Source organism: Mobula birostris, chromosome 2, assembly GCF_030028105.1.
Source record: "Mobula birostris isolate sMobBir1 chromosome 2, sMobBir1.hap1, whole genome shotgun sequence".
Taxonomy (NCBI): domain Eukaryota; kingdom Metazoa; phylum Chordata; class Chondrichthyes; order Myliobatiformes; family Myliobatidae; genus Mobula; species Mobula birostris.
In genome coordinates this window covers 154,729,559-154,749,604 of record NC_092371.1, presented here as the reverse complement: position 1 = coordinate 154,749,604, position 20,046 = coordinate 154,729,559, and the positions used below count along the sequence as shown (strand labels likewise).

General features: G+C 39.4%; 1 protein-coding gene across 1 annotated transcript in view; it reads right to left on the bottom strand.

Moving 5' to 3' along the window:
• Positions 1-20,046, bottom strand: part of rims1a (regulating synaptic membrane exocytosis 1a) — a 479,607-nt gene that overhangs the window by 300,403 nt on the left and 159,158 nt on the right. Inside the window, exons 5-6 of the mRNA XM_072250401.1 lie at positions 8,549-8,877; positions 530-1,398 (exon numbers count right to left, since the gene is read on the bottom strand). Of these exons, the coding sequence (XP_072106502.1) occupies positions 530-1,398; positions 8,549-8,877 (1,198 nt within the window). The remainder of the gene's footprint in view (positions 1-529; positions 1,399-8,548; positions 8,878-20,046) is intronic.

The window sequence follows — 20,046 nt, the reverse complement described above, 5'->3', positions numbered from 1 at the left end:
GATTTATGAAGGCCAATATTCCAAAAGCATTCTTTACGACCCTATCTACCTGTGCCGCCACTTTCAATGAATTATGAATTCATAACCACAGATAGCTGTGGAGGCCAATTCACTCAATATATTTAAAGTAGTGTTTGCTAGATTCTTGATTAATCAGGGTGTCAAAGGTTACAGAGAGAAGGCAGGAGAATGGGGATGAGAGGGATAATAAACCAGCCAAAATAGAATGCCTGAGCAGCCTCAATGGGCCAAATGGCCTAATTCTGCTCATGTGTCTTTAGGTCTTTTATTTATTTCAAGAGCACCATGTCTGTATTCAATTTATGAAACAGGTTAATGAAGTGTGCATTGCAGCAAACCCAGACACTATGTTTTGACACTTTCCCTCTCATTTCCAATCAAAAGTTTCAGACCAGGCTCTGGATTCTGTAATGAATACATTCCAGCATTCCCTTCTTTTTTCACTGCTTTATAATGGCATTGTTTCAGAAAGACATTATTAATATGTCAGAAAAACATTGCATCTTACCTTTCTCACTGACACTTTCACTTTCTATTTCCACATCTTCACAACTGGTGTACTCTGGTGTTGATGCTCCTTCTTCCTCAGAGCTACTTACTGAAATTTGTCTTTTTTTACCCACTTTCTTCATTCTGTGTGGTTTTGGTGGAGGTGGCCTGACAGATTCTGATTGGTCAGAGCTAAGAGAATCATTTCTCAGCATAGTTTCACTTTTTTCCCGCTTAGTTCGAGCCACAGCAGAGCTGGGATCCAGATGCGAGTGCTTTCTGTAGGAGTCATGTTCCTTTGCATCTAGATACTCAGTTGAAGCTGTGGTCCGTCCCAGTGTTGGTGGGCTGTGATTCATCAGATGCTGCTGCCTAGAAGAAGACAGGTGTACATCTGCATTTCTTTCATCTGGGTACGATTTCTGTATATCAGTGGAGGAATTCTCCTCTTCCTGCTGCTGTGTCTTCCTTGCTAATTTGTGCTCTGCCACTTGGCTTTCTTCAGTCGGTGTGTGTGGGAGTGATGCATCACTGTGTCTCCTTTCGTGTCGTGCTCTCGACACTTTAGCATGCATACGCATCTGCTGCTCCTCAGGAAGGGATTTAGCAGGGTACCTTGCCAGATTAGGATCACTCTTGTATCGATTCTGATATTCCTCTCCATTTCTTTCTGTGTTCTGATCTACCAGCTGCTCCCCTTCTAATTTTTCATTCATGTCCTGATAGTCTTGTGATCGGCCTTTCTCTAGTCGCCGGCTCTCTCGTCGCTCCTTATGCTCCCTTTCCTCAGCTGGCCTGTCATTCTGCCGAGGGGATGTCTTTGGCGTGCGTTTCCGTTCACCTCTCTGCACTTTTCCATTCTGTTCCGAAAATGAAGAACTCTTCCTCCTGCAACGATGGTCATTAATAACATGTAAATATTTTTACACCAAACCTTTAATTTGAGGATTTTTGCAAGCAGTAAATTAACCTAATATCATTAAAGATGACTAAAAATGAATGGTGACAGCAGTCTTAATAATCCAGACAAACAATACCATTATACAGAATTAAGTCAAACGTAGATGAAGATTCCACAAAATAACAAATAAGATTCGCACAGACCATATATCTTAAACAAGCCCAATTTACATGTGCTCTTTCTCCCACAAAGAGAATTTCAGAAATTTATTGCTTAAGTAGAGGTGATCCAGAATTTATTCTAAATTAATTCAGATATACTTTAGGTTGACAACAATCCAAGAGGTAAATATAACCATATAACAATTACAGTACAGAAACAGCCCATCTCGGCCCTTCTAGTCCGTGCCGAACTCTTACTCTCACCTCGTCCCACTGACCTGCACTCAGCCATAACCCTCCATTCCTTTCCTGTCCATATAGCTATCCAACTTAACTTTAAACGAGAACATCAAACCTGCCTCAACCACTTCTGCTGGAAGTTCGTTCCACACAGCTACCACTCTCTGAGTAAAGAAGTTCCCCCTCATGTTACCCCTAAATGAACTACCTTTTCTCCAGTGAATGCCACAGATGAACGCTGGTCACTCGGATTTGATTCAAAGGAACCCAGAATACCCCATTCCACCTTAAATGACTTAATAAAGCTGTATGGTAATGAAACAGGCCCTTTGGCCCACAACATTCATGCCAACCAAAAATTATTCATTTATGTTAATCCCATTTAACAACACCTGGTCTGTAACTTTCAATGCATTAGCAATTCAAGTGCCCATCCAGATACATACTAAATTCTGCGAGAGCCTTCACCTTCACCTCCGCTAGTCAGATAGGCAGTGACTTCCAGATTTTAGTCAATATCTGATCCCATCAAAATCTACCACCCATTACCCAAAACCCATATCCTCTAGTTTTAGACACCTCCGTTATTAGGAGATGTTTACTTTCTGCTATCGACCTGATTTATGCCTCTCATAGTTTTGCTACTCTGATCAGGATACCCCTCCTTAACCTCCATCACTCCAAACAAAACAAACCCAACCTATCCAACCTCTCCTCGTAACTAAAATATTCAATCCCAGGATCTGGTGAATCTTCTTTGTTTTCCAGCTCTGTTGCATCCTTCCTACAGGGTAGCAATCAGAACTGCATGCAACACTACAGCAGTGGCACACCAATGTAACTGCCAGAGCAACTCAGCATGTCAAGCAGTGTCTATGGAGGAAAAGGAGTTGTATATGTTTTGAGTGACAGCTCTGCATCAGGTTTAGTTTAGATTGGCATTACGGTTGGCACAGACATGTTGTTTCTGTGCTGTACTGTTCTATGTTCACATGTCACTCACCAACACTAAATCAGATTAGTTATTGTACAATCAAGTTTTTCTTTGCCGGAGCTTATTTCCTGCTTCCCATAGTAGTGACCATATTTCAAGTGCACTGGATTGGTTATGAGCACTTCGTTTGTGGTCTTGTGGGTGATGTCCAAATATCATTATTTCATAAAGCCATTCTTAATGGCTCTTGAGAAGCTGGTGGTGAGCTGACTTTTTGAACCAATGCAGTCTATCTTGAGAATGTGCACAGCATCATTTATTTTTGTCAGTGTTTTTGTATCTACAAGTTAATTGCATTCAAAGGGTCACATAGTGTCAACGCATGGATATTAATTCCCACTGTCCCAAACTTGACCAATATATACGTGATCTCTGAATGCCATGGGATCCTCACAGGCTATAGGACAGATCTTGCAGGCAGATTTGGTGGTTCTATTAAGGAGGTTGGATTCCAAGTAAAATTGAGGCAACTGCGAAGCACAATAGCGATAGAGAAGATAATGAAAGCAAACTGGACAGCATCGTGAAGAGCAAAGAACATTAACTGAATTAAATTGCATTTACATCAATGAAAAAATTTGGACAGAAAAGGTGAATGAACTTAGGGCTTGAATAAGGACTTGGGATTGGAATATTATAGCCATTACTGAGAGATGGCTAAGGGAATGGCTGTATGGTTAGACCTGCTAATTTTAGAACTGTTAGCCTAACATCCATGGTAGATAAGATGCTGGATAGCCTTCTGAGGGATAAGATACATATACATTTTGAAAGGCGAGGGCTGATTAGGAGGAGCCAGCATGACTTTGTGTATTTGAGATCTTGCCTTATGAATTTGGTTCAGTTTTTGATGAAGTGACAAGGAAGGTTGATGAGAGGAGGATAGCAGATGCAGTATATATGGATTTTAGTAAGCTTTTTGATAAGGATCTGCATAGTAGGCTGTCGTTGGAGGTTAGATCACATGGCATCCAAGGAGCACTAGCAAACCGGAATCGCAATTGGCTGGGGATAGAAAACAGAGGGTGATTATAGAAGGATATTTCTCACACTGGAGATTTATGACTAGCGATATGCTTCAGGGGTCAGTGATAGGTCCATTGTTAATTGTCATCTATATTAACAATTTGGATGAGAATATACAAGGAATGGCTAGTAAGTAGATAGATGGCATAAAAATAGTTGGTATTGTAGGGAGTGAAGAGGATTGCAGTGGCATCTTGATCAGCTAGTTAGGTAGGCAAATAGAATTTAATTCAGATAAGTGTCAGGTTTACATTTTGGAATACAACTCAAGGTGAGATTTTTACGTTGAACAGAAGGATCCTGGTACTGTTATGGAGCAGAGAGAACTTGGAGCATAGGTGCATGATTCCTATAAGTGGAGTCACAGATAACTAGGGTAATGAAATGACTTTTGGCTTTCTGACCTTCATCAGTCAGGGCATTAAATTTAGAAGTCAGGTAGCAATATTGTGATTGAACAAGACATTGGTGAGGTCACACTTGAAGTTTTGTGTTCAGTTTTTGTCACTCTTTTATGGGAAAGATGAGATTAGATAGGAAAGACTGCAAAAAGGATTAACAAAGATTTGCCAAAATTTGAGTAACGAAGTTATAGGGAGGGATTAGACAGGCTGGGTCATTTGTCCTTGGGGCATTGGAGAATGAGGGGTGATCTCCAAGAAAACCTTGAGGGTGGGTGGTCTTCTTCCAGGTTTGAGAATGAACACTAGAGGACATAGTTTCAAGTTTAGAGATGAAAGGTTCAATAAAAATCTAAGGGGCAGCTGCCAGAGGAAGTGGTTGAGGCTGGTACATTAGAAACATTAAATAAGTATGTGGACATATATGGATAACAAGAGTTCAAAGGGATGTGATCCAAGTGCTGAGAAATGGGACCATCTTAAATATACATTTTGGTCAGCAAGGATCAATGGGCCTCTTACCTTGTTGCATAACTCAATGACTCTATAAATCGGTAAAAGGGTTTAAAAGGCTAGTTTTCCGTTTGAGAGTTTCAGTTAACAGCCCTGTTTGGTGGCCTAGTGTTTATTGTTTTCTTTTTCCTTAAAATACTGTTCGCATTAAAGTCTGTGAACTATCAACCCGCCTCAGTGTCTCTCTCTCCACACATGGCCTTATTCAAACCTAGTGATAATAAGCTAGCCAATAATATGAAAGGTGATACCAAATGTTTTTTCAGATATATAAGGAGTAAAACAGAGATGAAAGTGAGTATCAGACCACTAGAAACTGACACTGGAGAGGCTGTAATGGGGGATAAAGGAATTGTGGATGAACTTAATACATATCTTGAGTCAGCTTTCACTGTGGAAGACCTAGCAGTGTGTCAGAAATATAAGTGTCAGAGAGCATAAGTGAGCGTAATTGCTATTATTAAGGAGAAGGTGCTTAGGAAGCTGTAAGTTCTGAAGGTACCTAAGTCACCTGGACCAGATGGACTACACCTCAGGGTTCTGAAAGAGGTTAGCTAAAGAGATTATGGAGGCATTAATAATAATCCTTTGAGATTCACTCGATTCTGGAATAGTTCCGGAGGACTGAAAAATTGCAAATATCACTCCACTCTTTAAAAAGGGAGGGAGGCAGAAGAGAAGAAAGTATAGGTTAGTTAGTCTGACCTCAGTGGTTGGGAAGATGTTGGAGACCATAGATTAAGGTTGAAGTTTCAGTGTTCTTGGAAGTACATGATTAAGAAGGCCACAGTCAACAGGGTTTTCTTAAGGGGAAATCTTGCCTGACAAGTCTGTTGGAATGCTTTGACGAAATAACAGGCAAGATTACAAAGTAAATTACAAAGGATGTTGTTTACTTGGATTTGCAAAAGGCCTTTGACAAGGTGCCACACATGCTTCTACTTAACAAAACAAGAGCCCATGGTATTACTGGAAAAAAGATGGATAAAAGATTGGCTGACTGGCAGGAGGTAAAGAGCGGAAATAAAGGGGGCCTATTCTGCTTTTCTGGTTGGCTGCTGGTGACTAGTGGTGTGCTGCAAGAGTCGGTATTGAGACCGCTTCTTTTTACATTATACAGTATGTTAATGATTTGGATGATGGAACAGATGGCTTTTTGGTTTGGTTTGAAGACAATACATAGATAGTTGGAAGTGCAGGTAGTGTTGAGGAAGCAGGGAGTCTGCACCAGGACTTAGACAGATTGGGAGAATGGGCAAAGAAGTGGACGATGAAATATAGTATAGGGAAGTGTAAGGTCATGCACAGTGGCAGAAGGAATAGACAATCTCCACACTGTCTCAAGGACCTTCAAGTTCTTCTTAAAGAGTGGTAACCAAAACTAGACATGATATTTGAGTTGCGTCCTAATCAGGTCCTTTAAAAAGACTGAGCCTAACTATCTTCCATTTGTGCTTTTGTACCTCTATTGATGACTAAGGTCCCATATGCTTTGCAAACAACTCTTTCAATATTCTTGCCACATGCTGACTGACTGGGCTGTCAATTCTCCCCTGGAACTGACTGACTGGCTGACTGGGCTGTTGATTCTCCTCTAGAACTAACTGACTGTTTGACTGGGCCATCCATTCCTATCCGGGGCTGACTAACTGATTGGATTGTCCATTTTCTCGCCAAGGCTGTAGTGGGTTATAAACTTAGCCAGCTCCACTATAGGCACAACCCTTAACCATCAAGGGTATCTTCGAGAGGTGGTGCCTCAAGAAGGCATCACTTATCACCAAGGATCCTCACCATCTAGGACCTGCTGCCTTCTTGTTATTACCATTAAGGAGGAGGTACAGGAGCCTGAAGAATAACACCCAATGATTTAGGAAAGATTCTTCCCTTCTGCCATCAGATATCCCATTGGTTCATGAATCTATGAACACCATTGCATTATTTGCTTACTTTTGCATTATTTATTTAACATGCAATTTATAGTAATTTTTATGACTTTCACCATACTGCTGCCACAAAACAACAAATTTCTCTTTATTTACGGCGGTGATAATAAATCTGATTCTGATTCTGAACACTATCATAACTCAGCAGGCTAGAGAGCACCTCCTAGAGTCATAGAAAAATACAGCACAGAAACAGGCCCTTTGGCCCATCTAGTCCCAGCCAAACCATTTAAACTGCTGAAGTCCATGTAGACAACATGCACTGCCTTGCCTTCATCAACTTTCCAGGTAACTTCCTCGAAAAGCTCTGTAAGATTGGTTAGACATGACCTACCACACACAAAGCCATGCGCTCTGGCCGTAATCAGTCCATGTCTATCCAAATATGCATATGTCTAGTCCCTTAGAACACCTTCCCATAACTTTCCCACTACTGGTGTCAGGCTCACCAGCCTAAAGTTTCCCGATTTATTTTTAGAGCCTTCCCTAAACAGCAGAACAACTTTAACTGTCCTCCAATCCTACTTTAAAAAATTCTAATAATCTGGAGTCCTCTTCAACTCGTTTTCTCTCTTTACTTGTTTTGATGAAGGATATCCAACCTGAAATGTTAGCTCTTTTTCTTTTTTTTCCCCAGAAGTCAGCTAACCACTGAGATTTCAAATTCAAGTTGAAATGTATTGTCATTCAACCATACACATGTATACAGCTAAACGAAGCACTGTTCCTGTGGGGACAAGGTGCAAAGCACAGTATGTAGTCACACACAGCACATATAGTTGCGATCCAGCACATACAGTCACAAAATATTATGAGCACAAGTCCCTGAATGGCATGGCCTGAGGACTGGCAGGGTGATAAAGTGTGAGGCGCATGCTAATGTAAGACCATATAATGCTACTGGCACCATTATAATAAAACAAGCAATAGTATACAAAGTATGTAAAGGTATGTAAAATGGCAGCAACAAAAGATGAAAAGTGGCCAATGCAGGATGGGTGCCATTCAGACAGGGTGTTAATGTGTACTGGCTAGCTGACTGAGTGTGAAGGTGTCCAATAACTTTGGGAAGAAGCTGTTACCCAGCCTGCCAGTTCTGGTTCTTATGCTGCACTAACTTCTCCTTGATGGAAGGCAATTCCTGCATTTCCTGCTTTCATTTCTGATTTCAAAGCATTTTTAAAAATTTTCATTATCATAGTTCTCTATTTTCTGTAATATAAACATAAAATGCTGGGAAAATTAAGCAGTCAAGCATCATTTCTGGAGAGGGAAATCTGAAGGAATCATCAGAATTCCTTTTTATCCAAATTGACATTGACCTTCTTATTTCATGAACATCATTCTTGTTAAAGCATTCTCAAAGGCATCATCAAAAAACAATTTCCCTTCAATTCTGCTTCTTTATATCTCTCTCATTGTTTGAAGGTCCTTGTAGGAGGCTTTTAAACACAAACAAATAGATATCATCCTGGATTTCTCTATTTCTTGCACTACAATAACTCCCTAATGATTGTTCCCAACCCATCTCCTGTTTTTCCTTCCCTCATACTTTAAATATGACAATATTAAGCACTCGTCTTGTCTATTGCTATTACCATGAAATGGCATTCCAATATGGCTTGTAGTACTTGGAGCTCTCCAGCATTATTCACCACGCATTTCAATGTTTCTTGCAAATCTTTCCGTCACTTTATTCCAATGTGGTACACCATCCTTCTCGAACACCAACCATCTAATCCTTTCTACTTCTCAATACTTATGGAAATATAAAGCTATGTGCAACCCATTTCACCAGGATCGACAACTGCTGATTGAGAGTACAACAAAGCAGGTGACAGTACTTCTAAGATTACCTCTCTCTAGGGGGTTCACTCCTAGATCTTGATGCAGACTGTTTCTGTTCAAATCCCATCTCTTGCCGAGCAAGTTCAGATACCCGAGTCTTGTCAGGTGGAATAGCTTCTGGTACTGCTACTACTGTACTTAAAGGAGTCTGGGAACGTGAACGCTCTTGCAGTCTTGCTTTCTTTTCCCTTGGTGCATCAGAACCACCACCTGTAGCTGTGTCACTCAGAGCTCCATCCTGACTAGAAGGCTGTGGTGTTCCACTTCCAATGAACCACGCTTCTGACTTTGTAAGAATTTCTTGCTGTTTACGACATAAATTGCATACCCACATTACCTAGATAAGACAAGAAAAGTAATTAATGGATCAGGTCTCAGACTCTTCAAACTTAAATCTTCAAAATCTGCATGATTATTGTTTACATTATTTTACATAATCATTCAATAAGATTCAATTTCAAGTTCATTCATCCTTCACAAAATTATCTTATTTAATCCATATTACTACCAACACATTTTAGAAAACAAGCTGCTAATATCAGTGATGTGATTAATTAATCCCCATTTTGCTCAGAATTTGTTTCCTTTTCTCAGATTTCCCCTGGAGTGTAAGAGGCCAAGGGTGACTTTATAGAGGTGTATAAAATCATAATGGGCACACCTTTTATCCTAGGGTAGGAAGTTAAAACTAGAAGACATAGGTTTAAGGTGAAAGGAAAAGAGTTAAAAGGAAATGAGGGGCAGCCTTTTCACACAAAGGATGGCAGGTATATGGAACAAACTGCCAGAGAAAACTGTAGAGGTAGGCACAATTACAATGGTTAGAAGACATTTAAACAGGCACATAGATAGGAAATGTTTGGACGTACAACATAACAAATGGCACTAGCTCAGGTAGACGCTTGGTCAGCATTGGCAAGTTGGGCCGAAGAGCCCATTCCATCCTATATGACTGAGTTGGGACGAGGTGGAGTTCTATGAAAGTCAGTCCAAAGGAATTGGAGTCATATCAATGTCTAAACTATACTGCACAGTGCGCTTGCATGCCCTACACTGCTTTTTAAAAAAAAAACTTACTAAGACTAAACTATTAAATGCATGAAATTACACAGCTAGTTACTCTAACAAATTACAGTTATTTATTAAGGCAATTATTAATTCCCATCTCTGTTCATTAACTCTCTACTGCAAGTTGACCAACATCTCTGAAGTAAAAAAAACGAGCTGCTGGAGGAAGTTGGAGGGTTAGGCAGTATCTGTGGAGGGAACTGCAGAGTCGATGTTAAAACTTGGACTCTTGATCCAGACTCTAAAGTGTCCGTGCCAGACACTAGTGATTGGGGTAGATCATTTCCTCAGGCAATCGTCATACACCTCTTGTTCTGTAACTGTTACCTTGATACAACCACTCTATGACAATGTTTCCATTATGTTATTAGAACATAAAACAGTACAGCACAGCAATCGATGTGGTGCTGAAAAAATTAAACAAGTAACAAGAGCTGAAATAAACTAACCCTGCTGCCTTCACAAAACCCATATCCTTCATTCTCTGCACATTCACGTGCTATCTTGGCACCTCTAGCTTCTTTGCCTCTATTACTACCCCTGGCAGCACATTCCAGACATCCACACCATCTGTATGTAAAAAAAAAGACTTCTTTTACAGACATCCATACAACTCCTTTAGATCTATCCCCTCTCATCTTAAATGCTGGTCCTCTAATATTGGACATTTTGATCTTGGGAAGAAGATACTAGCTTGTCCACTCTATTTATGCCTTCCATAATCTTATAAACTTCCAACAGTCTCCTCTCAGTCACCACTGCTCCACAGAAAACACCCAGTTTGTTCAGTCTCTTTGCATAGCACATGCCTTAAAACCCACAGAGCATCCTAGTAAACTGCTTCTGCACCCTTTCCATAACCTCCATATCCTTCCTATAGTGAGGTAACCAGATCTGAATGCAATACTCCAGACATAGCCCAACCAGAGTTTTATTCCCATGACGCCCAGTGTTATATCTCGGTGGAATATGGCTGCAGTCCAACAACAAAAAGTTCAATATCCAGTCTACAAACACGTTCCTCGATCGTAATATGACCCAGATTGCACCATCCGTTATTAACCAGAACAGTAAGCCCCCAACTCCTTTACGCTTACCGCTCTCAGTGCACTTCTGGTCAGCCCGAACGGTCTGGAAGCCGTCCATGGAAAAATTTTGATCCGGTATGTCCTCGTGCAGCCCCGTTCCAGTAAAGCACATAACACTGCGCTCCCGAAATGTTCTCTGACGCCTGGCTAGCGCCGTGAGCTCGTCCACTTTATTACCCACTAAACTCCTCTTCTCCATAAGTCTCTATTGTCTCGACCCGGTCCTCTTTCCATCAAGATACAACACTGGGCGTCACGGGAGGTTGTTCCTGCCTGTGGCCATCGAACTTTGCAGCTCCTCCCATGAAGGGTCAGACACCCTGAGCCAATAGATTGGTCCTGGACTTACTTCCATCTGGCACAGTTTGCATATTGTTATTTGATTGTTTGTGGTTTTTGTATTGCTATATTTATGCTCTATTCTTGGTTGGCGCAGCTGTAATGAAACCCAATTTCCCTCGGGATAAATAAAGTATATCTATCTATCTATCTATATCACTACCCGACTCTAGCATTCAATGTCTCAATTAATAAAATAAGAAAGTGATACGGCTTCTTTACTATCCTATCAACCTGTCCAGTCACTTTCAGTAAACCATGTACTTGGATCCCAAGATCTGTCTGTACTGTTAAGGATCTTGCCCTTAAGAGGGTATTTACTGTATCTTTACATTTGAAATCCTGAAGAGCAACATTTCACATTTGGCTGGATTAAGCTCCATCTGCCATTCCCCACTATATCTGCAACCCATCTATATCCCATTGTATGCTTTGGCAATCTTCTGCTTTTTTCATAACATCACCAATCTTTGTACTGACTGCTAATTTATTGATGCATCCGTCTACGTTTTCATTCAGGTCATTTATTTTTATTACAAACAACAGAGATCCCAATACAGATCGTTGCAGAAACTATGCATCATGGACTTCCAGCCAGGATAAGTCTTGTTGACTACAACTCTTTATCTTCTAAGGGCAAGTTAATTTTGAATCTGAAAGCAAGTCACTGTGGATCCTATGGATCTTAATCTTCTGGATGATCCTTTCATGAGGGACCTTCTCAAAGGCCTTCCTTAATTCCATTTTGACAACATCCACAGCTCTATCTTCATCAATCACCTTTATTACCTCTTCAGAAAAATTAGTTGTCCTGTATACAGCCATACCGACTACCCTTAGCTAGGCCATAGTTTTCCAAATACTCATAAATCTTATCCCTAAGAATCCTCTCAAGTTGCTTCCCTGTAACTGATGTGAGACTCACTGGTCTCACTATCGATGTTTTTGCATGACCATCTCCTTTGTCACCACCATGCACTAAACTAGCTTCAGAAAATTTAAGGTCATGGACTCATTGAAAACATAGTATAGTAATCATTATTAAACATTTCATTTACTACTTTACTGAACAGCCTGAAATCATTTGCAACGATCAGTCATTGAATTGTGTTGTTTTCTCCATCTTTGTGCCTGTGCTTTCATATCTCTTTCCACACCAGGTCTTTCCCTTTCCTGCTCTCACTGTAAGTCACAAAATCATCACCTTGTTCCTTCCCTTTCTAAAGCTCATCTTCCATACTACCTTGAAGAATATCGGACATCAGGGAACCGAGTGCACAGTAAGGACAGAGAGGTCAGTAGGGACTTGAGTGAACATGAGGAAAAGAGAGTTTGGGAATCTGAGGGAATTATAGACCTGTGAAAAGAAAAGAAGGAGACACCAGGAGCCAGAGTGAACTGTTGCAATACAGGGTATTGGGGACTCCAGTAAATAAAAGGGATTTGTAAACAGGGTAAGCAAGGATGGATGCAAGAGGGGAAGTTATATCTGGGAACAGATTCAATTGTTTATCTGCTGATTCAATCAAATTTACAGCAAAGGATTGTGAATGAGTGTGATTTAGACAAGGTGAATTCAATATTTAATCAGGTTTAGAAGAGTTACAAAGATTGGCAAAACCTGGATTTACTGAGAGGGGTGTCAAAGAAGGAAATTAAGTAATAACATTTATCAAGTTCTGATAATTCAAAGCAAGAAGCAGTAAAAATCTATAGTTATAATTGTTGATTTGAGATGCCAGGCAGATCTTTTGTGTCAGCATTTGCTTGAAAAATAATGAAGTAGGTTGAGAAAGGTTTGGATGAGCAGATAGTTCAAGGAAGATGAAGGGGCTTAGGGAGGAGATCTGGGAGAGGTACCACATTCAATAGAGGTTTAGGGTCAGAAAGGGTTGTAGGAAGGGCAATTACAAAATAAATGAACTTACCTTGATGAATGTTGTTACCATACTTCCAGCAGTCACCTATATGGGGATGCATCCTCTAATATTGCTGCATGTGGCCTCAAGAAAAAATCACTTTGTAGCAAAGTCTCAAACTTGCAATACTAATAGTTAAACTGATATTTTTCACATCTTATGTTCTACATTTATACTGACTTAATATTGTTTACATTTACCTCTACTCTGATCGAAACAAAAACCCAAGTTCTCACCTGCCACAGATTAGTCCTTGAGGTAGAAGCTGATCAGGTAAATTGATTACTGATCGCTAATGTTTTTCCCACCTGGACATATTCATGTACACTGAATAACTTCAAAGTAAATGGATCTTCAGTTTATACAGAACCATTTAAATTCAGGGTCAATGATACCAGAAACCTTTCAACAGTAAGTTTGACTTAAAAATTAAGTACGATCAATTAAGGTAAAAATTGTGTCCTCAACCTCCTGCTTCACAGCCTAGACACTGACTGAAAATCGTCTAATATAGATTCCCATTCCATATTTTGGCTTATTTTCACAATCAGATAATATTTTCATTCTCTATTAAGGTAACAGAATTGTTATACTACCTGTCATCTCCAATATAGTACAATTGACACATTTATCAACCAAGGAAATCTGTACCCCAAAGAAGAACAGCACTGACAACAAATACAACCCTTATACTCACACAGCAACTGCACACAAAATCACAAATGAACTTCTCGTCTTTGCAATTCAAAGCCGCTTGTTCAGCAGACAACAATCTGTTAACTAGGGCAGTTTTAAGTGTTAACTGCTTCTTGGTCTCGAAGAAAAGAATAATTTCTGAGAAATGTACAAAATACACCAAACATTTCATTAGTTGTGCTTGTGCCCAATGATCAGACCAGAGTTTAATTTTAATTATTTGGATTCTGTCCAAACTAATCCAAATTTAGAATAACAATCCACAGATGTCAGGTTACCCAACACAAATGGTCTGGTGAAAGATTAAGAGGATCTAATTTTGCTTTACTTTTTACATTACCCAAATGCAGCATAATGGATGATGAAAATGTTTTCAAAATCCTTATCTTCAAAGGATTATTTAATACTTCTACTTCATCTGATTTGATGTAAATTAAAGTACATCATTTACAGACAAAACACAAACATACATTAAAAGTGCAGATTAACAAACTGTAACAAATAGAGAGTACTGAGGTGCCAAAATCAATGTTGAATTGCATTCATCTGACACCTTGATAAGGTACTTAATGAGCATCTTACCTACTCAGATGGGAAAAGGCTCAAGTTTCACCCTTACAACCTGACCTTACTCAGAGTTGCAATACAAGCACAATTAATTTGACTTTAATACCACTGGATTAGAAAGGAGAAAAAATAGCATGTGGTCCTGTCCAGCTGCCGGGTTTTCTCCTTGCTGGAAATCCGACATGTATGAAGAGAGATTAGGTTCACCTGAGATGGCCCAAGTAGTTGCACACCTAACCCTGCACCCTTAACTCAGCCATTCATTATGAATAAGTAGATCTCTAGCTAGCACTTGCCATAATAGACAGGAATATTTTTGCTGTTGATTTTTCAGTTTGGATTCTCCCCAACCTAGAAGAGAGTTGATTGGCCAGTCCGGTGCTCTCAGCAGAGAACAATGGGGAGTTTGTGATTTTGGACTAGTGTGCCAGAGTTGCATCACAGAGGTTTATTTTTACATCCTTAGGGCTCGCATTTCTTTTGCAAACTGCATATTTTAATGTTGCATGCACAGCATATAAGTGCTCAGTCCATAAAATGCAGAGATGACATCACTCCTGTCGCAATTCTACTTATTTGAAGCTCGTCCTACCATAGTGAAATTAGTTGATGTACATTATAGAACACAGTCAGGAGAAAAAAGCCTAAAAGCAGGGCCTACATGTTGAGCTTGTAGGACAAATGTTGGAACTCCTCTGTTTAGAACATGGTATGAGTGCAGATAAGCATTTGCAGGCTGCTGAAAAGTTATTCCATGCCCTAACCTTAGAACATAGAACAGTACATTACAGGAACTTCCAACCACCGTGACTATGCTGACTACGATGCTGTGGCTACATATATGAGCTCGTTAAAATACATTGGAATTAGAGCCTGGGACTTTTTCTCCTGGCATTCACTTCCTATTGTCGTGTTACCAAACCAAGGTTTTCAAAACACCTGACCCACTCACCTTTATAGAAATTATGTCCTGAAATTGCTCCCAGCTACCACCCTCTAATGCAATAAACAGCATGATTATTATTGATTAAATGCACAGATCATTCTTTATTATTCTGTAGTGAACATTTTGCATAAAGTTGCACTCTGTAGACTGTCATAACACAGGAGGCCATTTAGATCACCCAGTTCATCACAATTGGAGCTATGTCCCCATAGCCCTTCAATTAGTCCCACTTGCCCTAACTCTTTCTCAGTGTCCTGTAAATTCTTTACCTGTACCCAGTTTTCACTCGACTATCAACAATGAATCTGCCTCCACTATTACTCTGGTCATGAATTCCAGTTGCAAGTACAGTGCATGCTGTGGTGTAATAAAAAGTTTTCATCATGTTAGTTTCAGTTCTTTTGCCAATCACCTTTATTCAATGTACCGTGGTTCTTGATCTTTTGCTAGTGGGAGCAACTTCTCTCCATTTACTTGATCCATAACTTCTATGATTTTAAATACCTTCATCAGGTCGTCTTGCAATATCCTCTTCTATAAAGAGACAAGAATTTAGCATCTCTTCGCTCTTTACATAGTTGTATAAATGGAATTATTTCAGGAAATCTCATCTGCATCCTCTCTAAAATCTAAATATTATTCTGCAGCCTGAAGTGTTATATTCTAAATGCAGGTCACGTGGGGCAAGTTTAAAAGGCTTGAACCTGCAATATTCATTCCTGCAGCTTGAACCATGACCTCTGCGTTTATGGAAACATTTCACGGAATGAGTTTCTGAATTAATATTTCCACTGTATTGTCTTTGAAATGTCTCTTTCCCAAAGTTTTTCACCCATTATCAACTTGAGAAGCATCATGCATATCCTCTAAAAGCCTCAACCACTGATCTTCAGGTTTTAAAATGGATTCCAAATTGATTTGGCTACCAACTTTAAGAGCATGAATAAGCACCATACAACACAAATTTTCCCAACCCCTCTCACTATCTCTTTGGTCACCCTGCTCTTCTTCCTCCCTTAGTAATGCTTTGACTGCATGTTATTTCTTTCCCAGTACACTAAGTCATAGTAATGCTGATCACAGTAAGTCAATCACATATCTCTCCAAACCATTTCTATTCATGTACCTGATCAGGTGTCTTTTAAAGGTTGTTAATATACCTGCCTCAGCCATTTTCTCTTGGTGAAAAGTTGCCCCTTAGATTCCTATTAAATCTCTCCCATCTCACCCACGCTATGCCTTCTAGTTTCTGATTTTCCAACTTTGGGAAAAAGACTAAATGCTCATTGGCTCCATGATTTTACACTCCTTTAATAAAAAACACCTCTTATTTTCCTATGTTCCAATGAAAAGAGACCCAATCTACTCCACCTCTTTCCATAACTCAGTCTCTCAAGTCTCAGCAATATCCTTATAAGTCTTCTCTGCACTTGTTCTAGCTTAGTCATACCTGTTCTATAGCAAGTCAACCAAAACTGAATACAATGTTCCAAATGCAACCTCACCAATGTGTTGTACAATTGCTTCATGCTTATCTGCATTAAGTCATATCTACTCTAATCCTTTGCATTGTCTACCAAAAATCTGCTGAAACTAAATTACTAACTTGTATATCCTTTACAAATTTTAATATTGTACGCCACTTATTACCCAGACTTCTCTTATACTATATTTCTCACAACACAGGAGGGAGGCAAGACTGGGAAATAAAAAGGAAAAACAATATCCCAATATTAAACCTCAGGGATCTACATCCTTTTCTCCTAAACAGCTGTTCAGCACCACTTTCTGCCTCCTATCCCCTTATATAATTATGCCTCCAAGTTAACATTATCTTGTTAAACTGTGCTTTATTTCTTAAATCAGTAAAATGGCTTGTACTATTGCACTTTGTTTCTTTCAGTAACTGAGATTAATCAGATCCAATTTAAACACAGAGCAGTATAGAACAGCACAGGCTATCTGGCCCATGATGTCTGTACTGAATATGATGCCAAATTAAACTAATCCCTTCTACCTACTAATAATCTATACCCTTCCATTCTCAACATATTCATTTGTCTACCTAAAAACCTGTTGAATACCAATATTGTATCTGCTTCCAATTCTACTGCTAATTGCCTGTTTACAATACTTACTGATCTTTGTAGAACATTTGCCCCACACAGCCTTTTTAAACTTCCCCCTTTCACCTTAAAGCTATGCCTTGAATATCCTGGGGAAAAAGGGTTCTGGGTGAATCTCCTCTCGTAAGTTTATATAGTCCTCAGGCCTCCTCTCTGTCTCTGGTGCTCCACAGAAAACAATCCAAGTTTGTCCAACCTCTCCTTTTGATTTAATACTCTCTATGTATTGATTGATTTTTGTGTTTGTCATTGTAACTTATCATTTTTTTAAGTTTTTGTGCTATACCACTGCCACAAAACAATCAATTTTACAACAGACCTCAGTGATAGCAAACCTGATTCTGATTCTAGGCATCATACTGGGAAATCTCTTCTGCACACTCTCCAAAGTCTGCATCTCTTTCTGGTGACCACAACTGCAAATGTGGCCTAACCAAAGTTAAATACAAGTGCAACAAGACTTCCTTACTCATATTCTATGCCCCTGGTGATGAAGGTATGCATACCATACAACTTCTTTACCACTCCATCAACTTGTGTTGCCACCTTCAGGGAGGTATGGATTTGGATCCCAAGGTCCTTCTGTACATCAATGCTGTTACAGGAACTACCATTCACTGCCTATTTTTCCTTTACCTTTAACCTTACAAAGTGTAACACCTGACACTCGCTCAGATTAAACTCTATCTGTTATTTCTCTGTTGTAACTGTAACTGATCTAGATCCAGATGTAGCTTCTCATAACACACATAAAAGTTGCTGGTGAACACAGCAGGCAAGGCAGCATCTCTAGGAAGAGGTACAGTCGACGTTTCGGACCGAGATCCTTCATCAGGACTAACTGAAAAAAGAGCTAGTAAGAGATATGAAAGTGGGAGCTTTCATATTCACCCAGAACCGTTTTTCTCCAGGATATTCAAGGCATAGCTTTAAGGTGAAAGGGGGAAGTTTAAAAAGGCTGTGTGGGGCAAATGTTCTACAATGATTAGTAAGTATCGTAAACAGGCTAATAGCAGTAGAATTGGAAGCAGATACAATATTGATATTCAACAGGTTTTTAGGTAGACAAATAGACAAATGCATATGTTGAGAATGGAAGGATATAGATTATTAGTAGGTAGAAAGTGGGAAAGCTCCCACTTTCATATCTCTTACTAGCTCTTTTTTCAGTTAGTCCTGACGAAGAGTCTCGGCCTGAAACATCGACTGTACCTCTTCCTAGAGATGCTGCCTGGCCTGCTGCGTTCACCAGCAACTTTTATGTGTGTTGCTTGAAATTCCAGCATCTGCAGATTTCCTCGTGTTAGCTTCACATAACCTCTTTCACTGTCTATAACTCCACTAATTGTTGTATAGCCTGCAAATCTATGAACCAGCCCATCTACATTTTTGTTCAACTCGTCTATATACTATATGTCTCAAGGTATAAAGATCCTAGTAAAGATTCTTGCAGAACTCTGCTGGTCATACAAAATAAAGTCTTTTCACCTCAATGCTTGGTCTTCTCTAGGCAAATCAGTTCTGGATTCAAAGTACCAATTCGCCATCAACACCATGTACTTTAATTGTCCTAATCAACCTACAATGAAAAGCCTTATCAAGTGCCTTTCTAAAGTCCTTGCAGTCAACATCTACTGTCCTATCCTCAGAGGCATAGTGATGTACAGCATGGAAAAGACCTTTCACTCATTTGGTCCATGTCAACCAAGATATAACTATGCTAGTCCTCTTTATGCACATGTATTTCCATATATGACTGTTATATTGTTCTTGACTGTTCTATAATGGTAATTAAATTCATCATACTCTAGGGGAAGTAGCTTTGTGAAGATGGGCACATTGGCCAACAATTTTATTTTTCTCTTTTATTAATACTCGTTTTCACTTTATGAACTAGAACACAGAATCTAAACCATTTTCTGAAATTTGATAAGTTGTTCAACATTATATTTACCATTGACTTACAGTGATGAAATGATGAAGGGATGTTTTCTATAGAGTTGATATACAGTGGACCAAATCTCGTTGACCAGCTTTCCCCACCAAGAATCTACTTCAGATACAAAGTACTAATGCTGTTGGCCAAAAGTATCCCAACTTCAATACAGAATATTTCTGGGAGAAGATGTAAGAAAGATGTGAGATTTTATACTAGATTTTTAATTGTCTCTAAGGTCTTGAGATAAAGGAAGATGGCACCGGAGCAAGGCGATTCATTGTAAACTGCTCTATGCACATTTTATTTTGCATTCTGTTATTTATTTCTCTTGTATTATCTCAGTCAAATAATCTATATGGTTAGGATGCAGAAACAAGTTTTTCACTGTACTTTGGTACAAATGACAATAATAATCAATTTGCCATTTATTTACCAAGTTACCATTTGATCTCATTTGGCACATCCCTCTAAATATTTCTATCTATATACTTCTCTAAGTTGTTAATGTATCTTCCTCAAACACTTCCTCTTGTAGCTCATTGCATATCTGGACCACACTTTGGGTGAAAAAGTTGGCACTCAGGTTCCTATTAAATTTTGGCACAGCTTTGTGGGCTGAAGGGCCTATATTGTGCTGTAGATTTTTTCCTATGTTCTAAATCTCTTCCCTCTCAGCTTAAACCTATGCCCTCCAGTCTTGGTTCCCCAACTCTGAGAAAAAAACTGTGTGTATTCACCCTACCTCTACCCCTCATAATTTTATACACCTCTATAAAATCACCCCTCAATCACCTATGCTCCAATGAATTACAAACCAG